Raw genomic sequence first — 16,290 nt, 5'->3', positions numbered from 1 at the left:
ATTCGCGATTGATGTGACTGATTTGACAGCTATCATTTTTAACTATAAATACCAGTCACCCCCTTTCTTTTTACTTTTCACTTTTACTCTCTCTCTTACTTTACCCTTTTCCAGAACTTACCATACCGGTGAAAAGAAGCTCTGCCTGGAATCAGCTTTTTCCGCTGCCATTTCTCAAATCTGTTCCAGCCAACTTCTTCTCCATTAAAAAAGGTACAAACAACTTCTTGCATCTCTGAATTTCGTCAAGTAAATTACATTGCATGTCTCATTAACTTTTCATCTCTCATTCCTGTTCTTAAGGATGTGCATAAAATGATGTATGTATCTGTGTATATATATGTGTAATTCCAATTTTTGCTATTTTAGATCCAAATTTATCAGGTCTAACTTTTAATTTTATGTTTCTAGGAAGCCCAACCGTTTATCCTTACAACTAAAAATATATATTTATAATAAGGTGCGCCTTTTCATTCATATAGGGCGCGTCCTTGTTTATTTTTAGCAATGCCATTATTATTTAACATTCATATTGTATAGCAGCCTTTATAGAGCCTGTAATTGATAGGACGCGCCTTCTTAGTGTATGTCCTGTCTTGGAAAGGAGCTAATATATATCATATGAAATACCATTCCCTTAAATCTACCCCTACTTTTTCTGTTTCCTTCGTACTTTCGTATCTCATCCTTTCGAGTTGGGCGCGCCCTCAACATTTCTTTTGGTTTTCTTGACAGCTGGAAGACGAGGGCGCGTCCTCTCCTTTTCACCCTTTCAAGGATTTCCTTATAAATTTGGGAATCTATTCGCCTCTAAATACATACTTCGATCCTCAGCCTCCAAACGCTCACCATACCCCTGAATTTCTTAATCGGGTGGCGCGCCTTGTTCAAGACTCCAAAAAGGGTATCTTGATGGCAGACTCCTCAAAGAGTTCTTCTACGGACAACATCCCTTTATCTCGTAGACACGGGAAGCAGAAGCTGGTCCAAAAGGACAGATCCCCAGCCCCAGATAGGATAGAACTGGATGACGATGACTGGTTCGAGAGTTTGAATGTCGATAGGTATAGGGGTGTTGAGAGGGGTGTCAACGTAGGTGCAGGACCTTCTAAAGTATCCTACAGGGTTGTATCCCCAAGCCCATCTCCTCAACAAACAGAGGGCACGCCTACTTCTCCTGTTCCTGAGGGCGCGCCTGAAGTAAGTGTGTCACCTCTACATGATGAAGAAAATTTCTTTGATGAGGACTCTTTCCAATTTCCCACCTCCCCTGAACCTTCTCCAATCCCCTTCCAACACTGGCAAGTTTCTGACAGTGAATTAGACTTTGATTGGGATGAATTCGAACCATGCAATGAAGCTGTGAAGAAACGTTTCAGGAAGGAACATGGGAAGCTTTTCTGTGTGGGCCTGTCCTCAGCTTGTTCAGATGAGCAACTAGGATGGCTCATGGAATTTTATGATATGGAAGGCATATGGGCGCGCCCTTTAAGCATGATGCGGCCCCATATCTTTAATTATGGGAGGAACTTTAAGATTCCTAGAATGGTAACCAGCCCAAAGCTGGTATCTTTGGGTATAGGCGCGCCCTTACACCTCTATCTTAGGGAAGTAATAGAACTTTACGACGTGGCTCCACTCCAACTTTCTCCCAACAGCTACAAGTTTATTTTGGCCCTGTTCATTCTCTATACAGACCTGGGCTTCCCTCAACCTTACATGGCTGAAGTTGCTTATTTCTTTAACCTGAGAAAATCTGACCATGGGTACTACTACTTGGTTGTAGACAAGCAACATAACAAGAAGGGTTTCTCCTCTGGCAAGCTTAGCCATGAAAAAGGCTGGAAGGAAAACTTCTTTTATTTGTATGACATTCCCAGAATAAGGATAAGATTTAACAAGTCACCAAGTAAGGGCGCGCCCTTTCTTTCTTTCCTTGCATTATTTCTATGTTATTTGCTCCTTTTCACACCTTTATACTTTTTTTTAGACAGACCAGTGGCCAAACCACTTAAGGGCGAGCCCAAAAAATGAGCTGAAGCCCTTCTCAGAGTGGCTGCTGACAGGTAGAACCTAAAGACCTTAGTCACCCGGACTAATCTGATGCGAGTAGGAATCCTTTCTGACCAAGTAGGGACAAAGTGTAAATATGTAAAGTTTAGGAAAGGCGCCCCTGTTTCCTGTATAATCGACCTAGATAGTGAGGAAGAGGCTGAAGAAGAAGAAGAAGCAGATGACAGCTCTTTTCAAGGCCAAGATCCCTCAGGTTCAACAATTTGTAGAGTCTAAAAAGGCGCGCCCTCCTACAATTGGCGCGTCCTAACTCCTTTTCAGTTAACTTTTGTATTAGCATACTGGATATAAATTCCTGTTTATGTAATCAATCTTTCCGCCTCTCAGGGCGCGCCCTTTTACTCTAGGCGTAACATTTTATACATGTTTATCAATGTCATCTTTATCAATTGCTTTTATTTATTGCTCTGTTCAACATACTTAACTGTCACGCTCAATTGACATGTTCTATATTTTATGCAGAAATGGCTCCTCCAAGAATTCCCAAGTCTTTTGGGGCGCGCCCTGGTGACAAATCCAAGCCTAAGCCGAAGAAAGATGCTCCTGCAGCACCGACATCCGTCCCTAATTCAATTCTTATTCCTCAAACAACTCCTGTCTTGAAAAGGCCCGTGATCGATCTTACAGATAAACAGGGCGCACCTAAGAGGCATAGAGCAGAGGGCGCGCCTTCTGGCTCTTCTGCTGCCTTGAACGCTCTTGGCCCCATGGGTTCCCTTCACGTTTCGGATGAAGAAGTGGAACAGTGGCAAGCCATGGATTTGGGAGATGCTGTTCATGCTTCTATAAAGGCATCTTTCCAATTGTTCATCCACTCCACCCGAGTGGTGGACAAGCTACTTGAAGAGGAGGCACGCCTAGAGAGGCTGCAGGGTGACAACAACATTCTGAGGAACACCCTCAAAGATAAAGACTTTCTGCATGCTAAGGACATTAAAGCTAAGGACTCTGAGATCTCTTTTCTCATGGATGAGGTGGCCAATCTTACTTCTCAGTTGGAGATTGCCAACAAAAAGGCTACCTCTCTCCATACTGAGCTTGGTGGAGCCAACCTGAGGATTGAGTACCTCGAGGAGCAACAGTAAACAGGATGGCCTGATGAGAAGAGGGAAATGGCTGATAAAGCATTTGACAATGGCTTCCACTTCTACAGGGTTGGTTTTGTGGCCAATGACCCTGATTACACCTTTGAGAAGTTTGGGGAAGAGACGGTTGCTGGGATGGTGGAATTTAAGAAGGAACATGCTGCTGAAATCAAGGCAAGGAGGATAGAACTGGGGTTAGAGGAGGTAGAAAATGAGGGCGCGCCACAAGAGGAAGTCCCCAAGGACGCGCCTGAAGCTGATCCCACTGTTCCTCTTCAATCTATTCCTCCAACAGACCAGTCTCAAGGCGCGCCTTGATTTGTTTTTAAATTTCAAATACTTCTGAGGAGCCAGCCTTCTTTTGATGTTGTGCAAAGTTGTATGACTTATATTTCTGCTACTCTTTTACTTTTGCATCATGGCATTCTGTATGGCTCAATGTTAATTTTATCTTTCCCCGTATGCATAAAAATTTGTTAAGGCACTTTGATTTTTTCTTTGGCCATTTATAAAAACATGACTCATACTTTCACGATGGCGCACCCTCATATCACCATAAATCTTGTCAGTTCATTATGACTTATGTTGCTACAGGGCGCGCCCTTTGATATCAGAACTTATTTATTTAGCACATTTGTGGGTGTTTTCTTTTTATGTGATCTCGAAGTTGTTATCGTCCCTTTTATCGTACTTTTTCTTATCATTAATATCTTTGCAAAATTTTACTTACTTATCAGTCCAAGGGTGCGCCTTAGTTTGGGAGGCTTTTGCCTTAGCTTATTTTGCTGGCCACGTACATTTATTCTTCCTTTGCGATAATGTGCTCTGGTGTATAAATTACACCAATCCCATGGCTACTATGCTCTATGGGGAAATTATTTGAAAAATTTTTCTTCCTTCTGCTAGTTCCAAGGTTCGCAGTCACATGTACTACCCCCTAGGCTAGGAGGAATTTATTTGCTACTAGTCTATTACATAAGAATCAAATAAGAAAATAAGGGGGACACAGCCACACCTTACTGATAATACTTCCGTAAATGTTCTGCATTCCACGCTCGAGAAATAAGTTTACCATCCAGATCTTCTAAGCGATAGGTTCCCTTCCAGAGTATAGCTTTAACCTTGTACGGTCCTTCCCAATTAGCTCCAAGCACCCCGTGATGAGCTATCTTAGTGTTAGGCATAACCTTTCGTAACACAAGATCCCCAACCTTGAACGGTACGGATTTTACCCTTTTATTGAAATACCTTGCGACCCTCTGCTGATATGCAGCAAGCTTTAATTGAGAGTTCGTTCGGGCTTCGTCTAACAGATCCAAGTGAAGCCTCTGGTTAACTTCTGCATCTTTCTCGAAAAACACGTCTCTCCGGAGGGATCCAGCTCCTACCTTCACGGGAACCATGGCCTCATACCCATAAGTCAGCAGAATGGGGGTTTCTCCTATGGTCGATCTAGGGTTCGTATTGTAAGACCAAAGGACCATGGGCATCTCTTCTGGCCAATCTACTTTTTTCTCTTCTAACTTTGCCTTCAAGGTATATTTTATGATTTTGTTTATGGCTTCCGTCTGACCATTACTCTGCGGATGATAAACCGCGGTGAAGTCCTTTTTAATTTTCAAGTCCTCACAAAGCTTCCTTAACTCTTTACTATCAAACTGCTTTCCATTGTCTGAGATGAGTTTGTAGGGGATACCGAACCTGCATACTATGGAATTGAACACAAAATCCCTTATCTTCTTTGTCGTGATCGTGGCTAGTGGCATAGCCTCTGCCCATTTGGTAAAGTAGTCCACAGCCACCACGGCGTATTTCACACCCCCCCTTTGCTTTGGGCAACTCTCCAATGAGATCAATTCCCCACATGGCAAAAGGCCAGGGACTCGCCAACGAGGTAATGATGGATGCCGGGGCGTTGGAATAGTTGGCGAATCCCTGGCAACGATCACAAGCCCAGACAAAATTGAAAGCATCTTCTCTCATAGTCGGCCAGTAGTATCCTTGTCTGAGAACTTTTAATGCCAACGAACCACCCCCGAGTGGTTGCCACAAATTCCTTCGTGCACTTCTCTGAGAATATAGTTTCCTTCTTCCATATCCACACAACGTAACAGTGGCTGATTAAATCCTCTCTTGTACAATATCCCGTCATATTCCACATACTTTGCAGCCTGGTACCGAAGGCGTAGAGCCTGTAATTTGTCTTTTGGTACAGCTCCTGTCTGAATATAGTTATGAATGGGGGTCATCCAGCTTTCTCGCGGGACTTCTTGTGTCAGAAGCACCTCTACCTCTGGAATACTTGGGATTTCCTGGATTCCCAAAAGGATTTGTCCAAGTTGAACACTGTCCATCTGTGAACCCATCTTGGCCAAGGCATCCGCATTACTATTTTCTTCTCGCGAAATGCTTTCTAGCCTGGCATTTGAAAAAAAATTCAGTAGGCATTGTGCACATCTCATATATAACTCTGTTCGCGGTCCCCGTGCTTGGAAACCTCCATTGATCTGGTTCACAACTAATTCGGAATCGCTCCGAACTATCAGATTCATGGCCCCTACCTCCAAAGCTAATTTCAGACCGTTGATCAGGGCTTCATACTCATCATCATTGTTAGTAACATAAAACTTGAAATGGATAGCACTCATCAAACGGTGCCCCTCCGGAGTGATCAAGACAATCCCGACACCTGATCCATTATTATTCACGGCCCCGTCAACATGTAATATCCACCAAGGGTGTGGGAGTTCCTGCCTCTTTTCATCCTGAGAACTTCTTTGCGAGGACGGTTCCGCCAAAACTATGGCCTTGTCATTAACTTCTGCATCGAACTCAAGTATGAAATCGGCCAGCGCTTGTCCCTTAATTGCAGTACGAGGACAATACTCCAAATCCAATTGTCCTAGCTCTACTGCCCATTTTAACATTCTCCTTGACGATTCAGGTTTATGTAGAATATGCCGAAGCGGATAAGCGGTGCGAACTTCTATTCGGTGAGCCTGAAAGTATGGTCTTAACTTTTGTGCCGCAAGAATGAGTGCGTACACCAGTTTTTCCATGTTGGTATACCAGGTTTCTGCATCTAACAACCTTTTGATCACATAGTATACGGGCCACTGGTGGCTTGCTTCTTCCTTTACCAATACCGCGCTGACGGAGTATTCAGACACCGCCAAGTAAAGAATCAATGTTTCTCCATCTTCTGGCTTGGCCAACATCGGAGGATTTCCCAACTGCTCTTTGATTTTCAGAAAAGCTTCTTCACACTCAGGAGTGCCACAGAAAATCCTCCCCCCTTCCTTTGATTGCCTTGAAGAATTCTTTGCACCTATCCGATGACTTTGAGACAAATCGATTCAGGGTCGCAATCCTTCCTGTCAGACTCTGTACTTATTTGACGCTGGTGGGAGATTTCATGTCTAGCATAGCTTTGATTTTTGCCGGGTTAGCCTCAATCCCCCGGTGGTTGACCATGAATCCCAAGAATTTCCCAGACTCCACACCGAACACACACTTCTGCGGGTTTAGTTTCATCTTATATTTTCTCAGAATATGGAACATTTCAGCTAAGTCGGCGATATGGTCTTCCGCCCTTTTTGATTTTACGAGTATGTCATCCACATACACTTCCATCGTCTTCCTAATCTGCTTCTTGAACATTTTATTTACCAATCTTTGATAAGTGGCACCGGCGTTGATCAGACCAAATGGCATTCCGATATAGCAGTAGAGTCATCTATCAATGATGAAAGAGGTGTGCTCCTGGTCAGGCTCATACATAAGGATTTGGTTATACCTGGAGTATGCGTCCATGAAGCTGAGCAAGGCATGTCTTGTCGTGGCGTCGACCAACTGATCAATTCTTAGTAGAGAAAATTATCTTTCGGGCATGCCTTATTCAGATCGGTGAAATCCACGCATGTTCTTATTTGCCGTTGGGCTTTTTTACCAATACCGGGTTCGCTAGCCATTCTGGGTAGAAGGATTCCCGAATTAGTCCGACGTCCAGGAGGCTCTCGACTTCCTCTGCCAGGGCTATAGCTCTCTCTCCGCTTACGGCCCTTCATTTTTGTCGAACCCCCTTATGCTTGGGGTCGATATTCAATCGGTGGCACATTATCTCTGGATCAATTCCTACCATATCAGAATGGATCCATGCAAATACATCAAGGTTTACCAACAGAAATATTGAAAGACCTTCCTTCAACCTTGGTGCCAACTGGGATCCTATTCTCAAAACCTTACTCGGATCTTTTTCATCGACAGGGATTTTGATCGTATCTTCTGCTGGCCCCATCTTTTCCGTCGGCATTGGTATCCGGGGATCCAGGTCAGGTGAATCACGGATTTCATTGTCTTGTAGAGAAAGCGCATCCCCTTTAGGAGGAGCATCGACTTCTTTAGAAGGCACGCCTTGCATAGCAGGGGCATCAACTTCCTCGGTATGTTTTGCGAGTAAGGGTGCTCCTTCAGGGGAAGGGCATCATCTTGTTCGAGGCTTTGCAAGACATCGAATCTCCCTTCTAACCATTCCCCATTGAAATCTGTTTGGACTATGGTGTCCATTGCCTCCTCTTCTTCCAACATCTCAATTCTGATTGTGTCTTCCAAGTACAACATTATTGGGGGCAGCCCGGAGGGATGTTCAGCTTCTTGTTCAACATAATAGTGGACTCCGATTTCCTCGATTGGTTGCTCAATGCTTTTTTCTTGATCTATGTCCGAAGTATCTTCGGCATGGGAGTCTTTTCTAAAGCCTCTCATAGCTTTCCTGTAGCACTCCCGAGAGTCATACTGAGAACCCTTTATATTTCCCACCCCATTTGGTGTTGGAAATTTGATGGTTAGGTGGTGGATTGAGGTGATAACTCTTATCTCCCGTAGAAAAGGTCATCCCAACAACACGTTGTGGGACGATTCCTGATTCAGGACCTTAAATTCAAACATCTTTGTTACCGACAACGGGCTTTCCCCCAAAGTACATGGCAACCGAATCGATCCCATGACTCTAACTCCTGCGCCTGAAAAGCCATAGACCCACGAGTCTTCCCCCGACATATCCTGATCAGGTAGTCCCATCTTCTTGAAGGTGCTGTAGTAGAGGATATTTGCCGAGCTTCCATTAGCCACGAAGGCTCTGTGGACATTTTTGGTTCCGATTTGGATGGAAATAACCAGCGCATCATTGTGGGGATGATGTACCCATCGGGCATCTGATTCTCTGAAGGTGATATCCGTGGACTCGCCCTTAAATACTTTGGGCGGCCGAGTTTCCACCCTATGAATGTCTGTGAGAGGCCTGAACCGGGCCTCCCTAGCGTATCTTGCCAAGGCTCGTTACTGCATTCCATCCCGGGATCTCCCCCGTAGATTGTTCGGATATTGCCATCCCTCACAAATTTATTTTCCTCCAGGGTATCATTGTTCGACCCGCGCGGGGCTCGTCTTTCTTCTTCTTTTGCTCTGTCATCCTTGTACTTCCTTACTTCCTTGAATACCCATTCACCAAGGTATCCTTCCTTGAAAAGCGCTTCGATTTCATCTTTTAAATGTCGGCACTCATACGTGTTATGTCCAGATGATTCATGGTATTCGCAATACTTTTTCTTGTCTTTGCTTTTCCATGATGATAAAGCTTCAGGTTTTCTAAATAACCCTTTGTTTTTGTTTACTTCGAAGATATGCTCGATAGATGCGATCAAGGGTGTGTACTGGCTTGTTCTGTAGTCATAGTTTGAGGGAGGACTCCATCCCCTCCTCGTGCTTGTGGTATTTACCCGGTCTGGGCTTCGGCTACTTCTTCTGTACCTTGGGCTTGGAGACCTATCCCTCTTCCTTCCTTTGCTTCTCTGACTTGACTGTGAAGTCGGTTGCACCTCTGCCAGAGATTGTTCTATAGCTTTAAAAGATTCTTCCAAAGTGAAGACATCTGCTAGAGTAGCCGGGTCTTTCCCTTGCAAGTGCTTCTAAAAGTCCGAGCCAACCCTTAATCCTGCGATCAAGAATCTTTTCAGGGCTTCGTCTGATGTTCCCCTTGATGGATTTTTAAACACAGCGGGGCATGGCAAAACACTTTTACACATACAAAATCCAAATAAAAGCATATAAATCGTGAATAAAAATTCGAGGGATCGAATCTAACCTTTTAAAATTAATTCGGAGACAACGATCAGAGATCCTTAGCAGTTGCTCCTCAAGTGTGAAGCACTCCACCGGTATCCACCAAGAAAACGACTTTTAGGAGGAGGAGGAGGTGGAGAGAATTTGGTTTTCTGAAACTTTTGGGTTTCTAGGGTTCGAATAAAATAGGGTCTATAATAGTGTATTTATAGGCAAAATTTTCAGCTGAAATTTTCCCATAAATAATATTATTATTATCTCATTTATTATTCTCATTAATAATTAAAACACCTTTTAATTATTAATCCTTTTTCTAAACACTTTAGAATTAATTCTCTCTCTTGGTTTAATTTCCAAAAATTAAATTCTTAATTAATAATATTAAGAACTTTTCTTAATTAATTTATAATCAATTAAATCTCATTTAATCAATTATTAAATTTGCCAATTAATTATTTATTTCACAAATAAATAATTATTAGCCATTATTAATTAATTCCTCCACCATAAAATCATTCTCTTTTTATGGTGTGACCCTGTAGGTTCAATATTAAGCCGGTAGTAGAAATAAATAATAATAAAACTATTTTATCATTATTTATATAAATTCTCTAATTTATTAAATATGATTAATTAATTAATCACATTTATTCTACATCGTGAGTGATGCTTCTCAACATATCGCGACTATCCGGATAATATGAATTCACTGCTTAGAATACCAAGAACCTGTCAGTGAATAGTTACCGTACAATAAACTCCTTCTACCCTACAATGTCCCAATTAAATACAAGGCATGGATATCGTGTCAAGCCTATCTAATTCAATCACTTGCTTACCATCTATTATGCGTAGTTCTATGCAAATTAGAAACTCCTTTCTAATTTCATTTACTCTGGCCAGAGATTCCTGAACTAGCATAAGTGGATCAGCCTTGAACATTCGCTTCCTTCACTGGAAGGGGTAGATCCTTTATTGATCATACACTATCTTCGTGTACAAATTCCTATACCCAGAAGAGCCCTAATAATTGTCCCTGGAGACTAAGAACTAAACCAAAGCATAGTTCAGTGTACACAAGATGACTATGATGACCTCAAGTCTAAGGATACTTGTACAACTATCACTAAGCGAACAACTGCTGACACGTGAGTGAACTCCATCAGTTGTTCAGCTGGGCGAGTCATGTTCAGTGAACTTATTCCATAATAAGCACCTACATACTAGCTATAGTGTCACCACATAAATGTCTATGAGAACAGACATCCTTCATAATGAAGCAAGCATAGTATGTACCGATCTTTGCGGATTATTAATTACCAGTTAGTAATCCTATGACCAGGAACTATTTAAGTTTAGAGTTATCATCTTTTTAGGTCTCACTATTATGATCTCATCATAATCCATAAAAAGCTTTACTCTAAACTATGGTATATCTTATTTAAACACTTAAATAGATAAAGCCCGTAATAAAACAAAACAAGTCTTTATTAATATCAATGAAATCAAAACAGATTATATAAAAGTTATTTCTAAATCCTAATACATGATTGGACTTAGGACATATTCTTTTCAATCTCCCACTTGTACTAAAGCCAATCACTCTGGTATCTAATACCCATCTCATCTTTATGACGATCAAAGTGACTTTCAAAAAGTAGCTTTGTGAGTGGGTCTGCTATGTTGTCATGTGTGTCAACTCTAATTCAATACAATATAAGAAATGTTACCGCGCTTCCACTAACCCTTTTGTAGACGCATGGTTCATCCACGTTTTTGATAAAATCAAACTCTTTGATTGTCTCATCAAAACGGATGTTCCATCTACGAGAAGCTTGCTTTAAACCACATTAATCGCAAGCAAAATCCGAACTGATTTTAACAGGGCTACAGGTAAAAGGTTTCATCAAAGTCAATCCATTGCCTTTGTTTAAATCCTTTTCCCAAAAGCCTGGCCTTAAAGGTCTCCACCCGGCCATCTGTTATAATCTATCTTTTGTATACCGTATACATAGATTCCATTCTGGATTTCATGGCACTTTGCCATTTCTCTGAGTCAACACTACTCATAGCCTCATTATAGGTCACAGGGTCGTCGTCATCAATGATCGACAACTCATTGTCATTCTCAATGACAAGGCCATATTACCTCTCAGGTTGGCGAGACACTCTCCCTGATCTATGAATGGGCTGTTCCACAAAAGGTTGCTTAGTCAGAACAGGTGTTTCCACTCGATCTGTAGTAGTTTGTGCTTCTTGAACTTCATCAAGTTCAATTTTACTCCTACTGTTTCCTTCAAGGATAAACTCCTTTTCCAAGAAGGTAACATGTCTGGAGACAAACACCCGATGATCGGTGTTTAAGAAATACCCTATAGTCTCTTTAGGATATCCCATAAAACTACATTTTACGGATCGATATTCCAGCTTATCTGGGTCAACTTACTTGACATAAGCTGGACATCCCCAAATCTTAACGTGTTTAAGACTCGGTTTCCTTTCTTTCCATATCTCATATGAAGTTTGAGGAACAGATTTTGGAAATCACCTTATTCAGTAAATATGCTGAGGTTTCCAATGCATAACCCCATAGGAATACCGGAAGATTTGCATAGCTCATCATGGACCGAACTATGTCTAACAAAGTTCGATTTCTCCTTTCAGATACCAATCTGGAGGAGTCCACTGGGAGACTATACTATTTACTTTGAGATAATCTAGAAACACTCCATTAAAGTATTCACCATCTCGATCTAATCGAAGAATTATAATACTATGTTTGGTTTGTTTCTCCACTTCATACTTATATTCTTTGAACTTTTCAAAGGCCTCAGACTTGTGTTTCATCAAACACATATCCGAATCCAGATCTAACATCTATGAAAGTAATGAAGTATGAAAATTTACCCATGGCTTGCGTAGACATTGGTCCACATACATCTGTGTGTACCATTCCTAGCAAATTTGCAGCCCTCTCTCCATGTCCACTAAATGGAGACTGCAGTGCCACTATAAAGTGAGATTTTCATCATCCCTTTTCTTTTATTAGTTTGTTCAATCTGAAGTAAATTATGTCATATATATTCAGACCATTATTTAAAGTACCACGTCCATAAAGAATATTATCTCTAAGAATAGAACATTCATTATTCTCAATAATAAATGAAAAATCCAGCCAAGTCTAACTTGGGAATAATATTCCTCACAATCGAGGGAACAAAATAACAATTATTTATAACAATAGTCTTGCCCGTAGGCTTATGTAAATGAAATGATTCTACATCTTCAGCAGCAACTCTTGCTCCAGTTCCATCAGTAGAATCACCTCCTCTTCCTCAAGAGTCCTACTTCTCCTTGGTCCCTGCAACAAATTACAGATATGAGAACCACAGGCGGTATCTAATACCCAAGTAGAAATGACATATTCACTTTTATCATGAACATACCTGAATCAGAAGCGGTAGTCTCACTACCCTTCTTCTTCAATTCTGCAAGGTAAACCTTGCAGTTCCTCTTCCAGTGCCCCACCTTGTTACAGTGAAAGCAAACAACTTTGCTCTTGGGGTCTTCAGCTTTTGGTGGAACCGACATTTTCTCACCTACTTTCTTCTTCTTGGAAGAATTCCTCTTCCTTTTCTTAGGATTGGAACCTTCACCAATTAGAAGAACAGAACTCTTCTTAGGGGAAAAATTCGATTCCGCAGTCTTCAACATGTTGTGGAGTTCAGGCAGGCTGACATCCAACTTATTCATGTGAAAGTTCACAACAAACTGCGAGAACGAACACGGAAGCGATTGCAAGACCAAGTCTTGGCTCAGCTCCTCATCCATGGCAAAACCAAGTTGTCCAAGACGTTCAATCAAATTGATCATCCTAAGTACATGGTCATTCACAGATGATCCCTCAGACATCCTACACCCGAACAACTCCTTTGATATCTCATATCGAGCTGTCCTCCCTGCCACATCATACAACTCTTGTAGATGCATGAGGATAGTGTGAGCATCCATATGCTCATGTTGCTTCTGTAGCTCAATGTTCATGGAAGCTAGCATGATGCATTGAGCAACATTCGCATCATCTATCCACTTACGATACACAACGTGTTCATCATTATGTGCATCACTAGCAGGTTCAGTAGGCTTAGGTGAGTCAATCACGTATTCCAGCTTCTCAATCCTGAGAACAATTCTCAAGTTTCGAAGCCAGTCAGCATAATTAGGACCAGTCAATTTGTGAGCATCCAGTATGCTCCTGAGTGATAGTGCAGAAGACATAACGTACAAAGTAAATCTGTAAATGATAAACACATAACAACACTTAGCAAATATTCGATTTCATTTCAAAACACTATATGAATCGGGTCTTTATTCATAAGTGGCTCCCACTAGTTTTCCTAATTTATTCAACCCCCTACGTGAAAAATTAAGCATTCATAATGCTAGTGGGAATAGGGATCCTACATTCCATTACACGACCCCGGCTGTAGCACGAACCGCCATGTATTGTTCAATAGGCAGACAACTCTTGTCAATTACATCTCATGTTATTCCCTAATCAAACTTTAGCCTCTTGAATAATTGAGTCTCGGCTGTAGCACGACAAACTCAATATTCTAAGTCAAGTCTAACTCAACATTCCGTACAGTTGAATCAGTCCCCAAAGGCCCACGGCTGTAGCACGTACCGACCTTTAGATTCTTATTCAATGTACACATCTCTATGTAATAGACAAGTATTTCTTATTTCGAAATCAAAGCCCTCGGCTGTAGCACGAATCGATAATGATTCAAAAATAAGAACTACTTTTCTATCATGTTGGAAGGCTATGACCGACACAAGCCCGTTGTATCATTGGCCAATTACTACTTGATATTATTTAATTTTAGAGGGATTATATTACGTTAAAATCATAATCATATTATAAAGAGATTCTTCCTTTTAAATTAAATATTTCAAATCAATAATCAATAATCAGATGATTCCCAGATCGGGTGGAGCATTGTCAAGAGGCGTCACTTAATAACCCTTTCTTACAGATAGAAATCTGTTGTTGACAGAATCATCCTTTCTCTCATATCGAAAATTCATATTCAATTACGTGTTTCACAAACACAAGAATCTCATGATTGTATTCATAATATTGTTATTAAGGTTATGAAACAATTTCACTATACTAGGTTGTCTAACAAACGCCTTATGTTCATTTAAGTTCACTTAAATCTATCATCGCATGATAAACTAAGCATATATCACATATATCAACATGAATAAACATCAAGGTAGGCATTTTACATCATCTAGCACATTAGTCTAAGCATTATACATCTCTATGTATCACATGAAGCATTAAAACACTTCATGGAAATATAAACAGTTCAAAACTTTTATATAAACTAAAATTGATCACTCCATTAGATCCGTCTCAGAAAAACGAATCCAACGGTATATTGCACGCCCAAAACGGAGTTACGAAACTCCCAGAAAATCAATTTTAAAATCAACAGAGGGCTGTAACGCATTCCGGTGATGCGTTACACCCCTTTTAAGCCATTAAAGGGTGTAACGCATTCCGTGAATGCGCCACAGGTGTGTAACGCATTCCCGGAATGCGTTACACCCCTATATATATATTTTTTTATTCAGCAGCCGCCATTCTTCTCGATTAACGTGCGTGACATCTCCTGACAGCCGCCTGACATGTCTGTCTTGTTTGTTTTCTCCGTGCACCAGCAGTCAGATAATATAAACACAGCAGATGTATATAAACATATATATATACTATATATACATATATTTACTTATTTAATTACGAATTTAATTGTAAGAACTTCAAAAATTCATAATAAAAAATCTATACATCCTAAAATTATGAAAAAAATACCCAGACGATCTACAACACTTGTAGAACCCATATCAACATTCAAAATTATTATGAGAAACGATTTCTCATCAGACAAAATTAATCCATGATATAACTTGTAAAAATCATAATTAATTCATACAAGCACATAAAATTCTGAAATTTTTACCACAGATCTATATGCATACAACCTATGCTCTGATACCATTGATGGATTTTTAAACGCAGCGGGGCATGGCAAAACACTTTTACACATACAAAATCCAAATAAAAATATATAAATCGTGAATAAAAATTCGAGGGATCGAATCTAACCTTTTAAAATTAATTCGGAGACAACGATCAGAGATCCTTAGCAGTTGCTCCTCAAGTGTGAAGCACTCCACCGGTATCCACCAAGAAAACGACTTTTAGGAGGAGGAGGAGGTGGAGAGAATTTGGTTTTCTGAAACTTTTGGGTTTCTAGGGTTCGAATAAAATAGGGTCTATAATAGTGTATTTATAGGCAAAATTTTCAGCTGAAATTTTCCCATAAATAATATTATTATTATCCCATTTATTATTCTCATTAATAATTAAAACACCTTTTAATTATTAATTCTTTTTCTAAACACTTTAGAATTAATTCTCTCTCTTGGTTTAATTTCCAAAAATTAAATCCTTAATTAATAATATTAAGAACTTTTCTTAATTAATTTATAATCAATTAAATCTCATTTAATCAATTAATTAATTATTTATTTCACAAATAAATAATTATTAACCATTATTAATTAATTCCTCCACCATAAAATCATTCTCTTTTTATGGTGTGACCCTGTAGGTTCAATATTAAGCCGGTAGTAGAAATAAATAATAATAAAACTATTTTATCATTATTTATATAAATTCTCTAATTTATTAAATATGATTAATTAATTAATCACATTTATTCTACATCGTGAGTGATGCTTCTCAACATATCGCGACTATCCGGATAATATGAATTCACTGCTTAGAATACCAAGAACCTGTCAGTGAATAGTTACCGTACAATAAACTCCTTCTACCCTACAATGTCCCGATTAAATACAAGGCATGGATCTCGTGTCAAGCCTATATAATTCAATCACTTGCTTACCATCTATTATGCGTAGTTCTATGCAAATT

At 40.2% G+C, this 16,290-nt stretch overlaps 1 protein-coding gene across 1 annotated transcript; it reads right to left on the bottom strand.

Moving 5' to 3' along the window:
• Window positions 1-5,173: 5,173 nt before the first annotated feature.
• LOC141709030 (uncharacterized) lies at window positions 5,174-7,225 on the bottom strand. Its single transcript, XM_074512922.1, has 2 exons — window positions 7,108-7,225; window positions 5,174-6,486 (listed from the first exon to the last, which is right to left on the bottom strand). Exons 1-2 carry the CDS (start codon window positions 7,223-7,225, stop codon window positions 5,174-5,176), a joined length of 1,431 nt encoding a protein of 476 aa, XP_074369023.1.
• Window positions 7,226-16,290: the final 9,065 nt, after the last annotated feature.

This window comes from Apium graveolens, chromosome 1 (assembly GCF_009905375.1).
Source record: "Apium graveolens cultivar Ventura chromosome 1, ASM990537v1, whole genome shotgun sequence".
NCBI classification, from domain to species: domain Eukaryota; kingdom Viridiplantae; phylum Streptophyta; class Magnoliopsida; order Apiales; family Apiaceae; genus Apium; species Apium graveolens.
The sequence above is the reverse complement of the archived record's forward strand: the minus strand, read 5'-3'. Positions and strand labels throughout refer to the sequence as shown.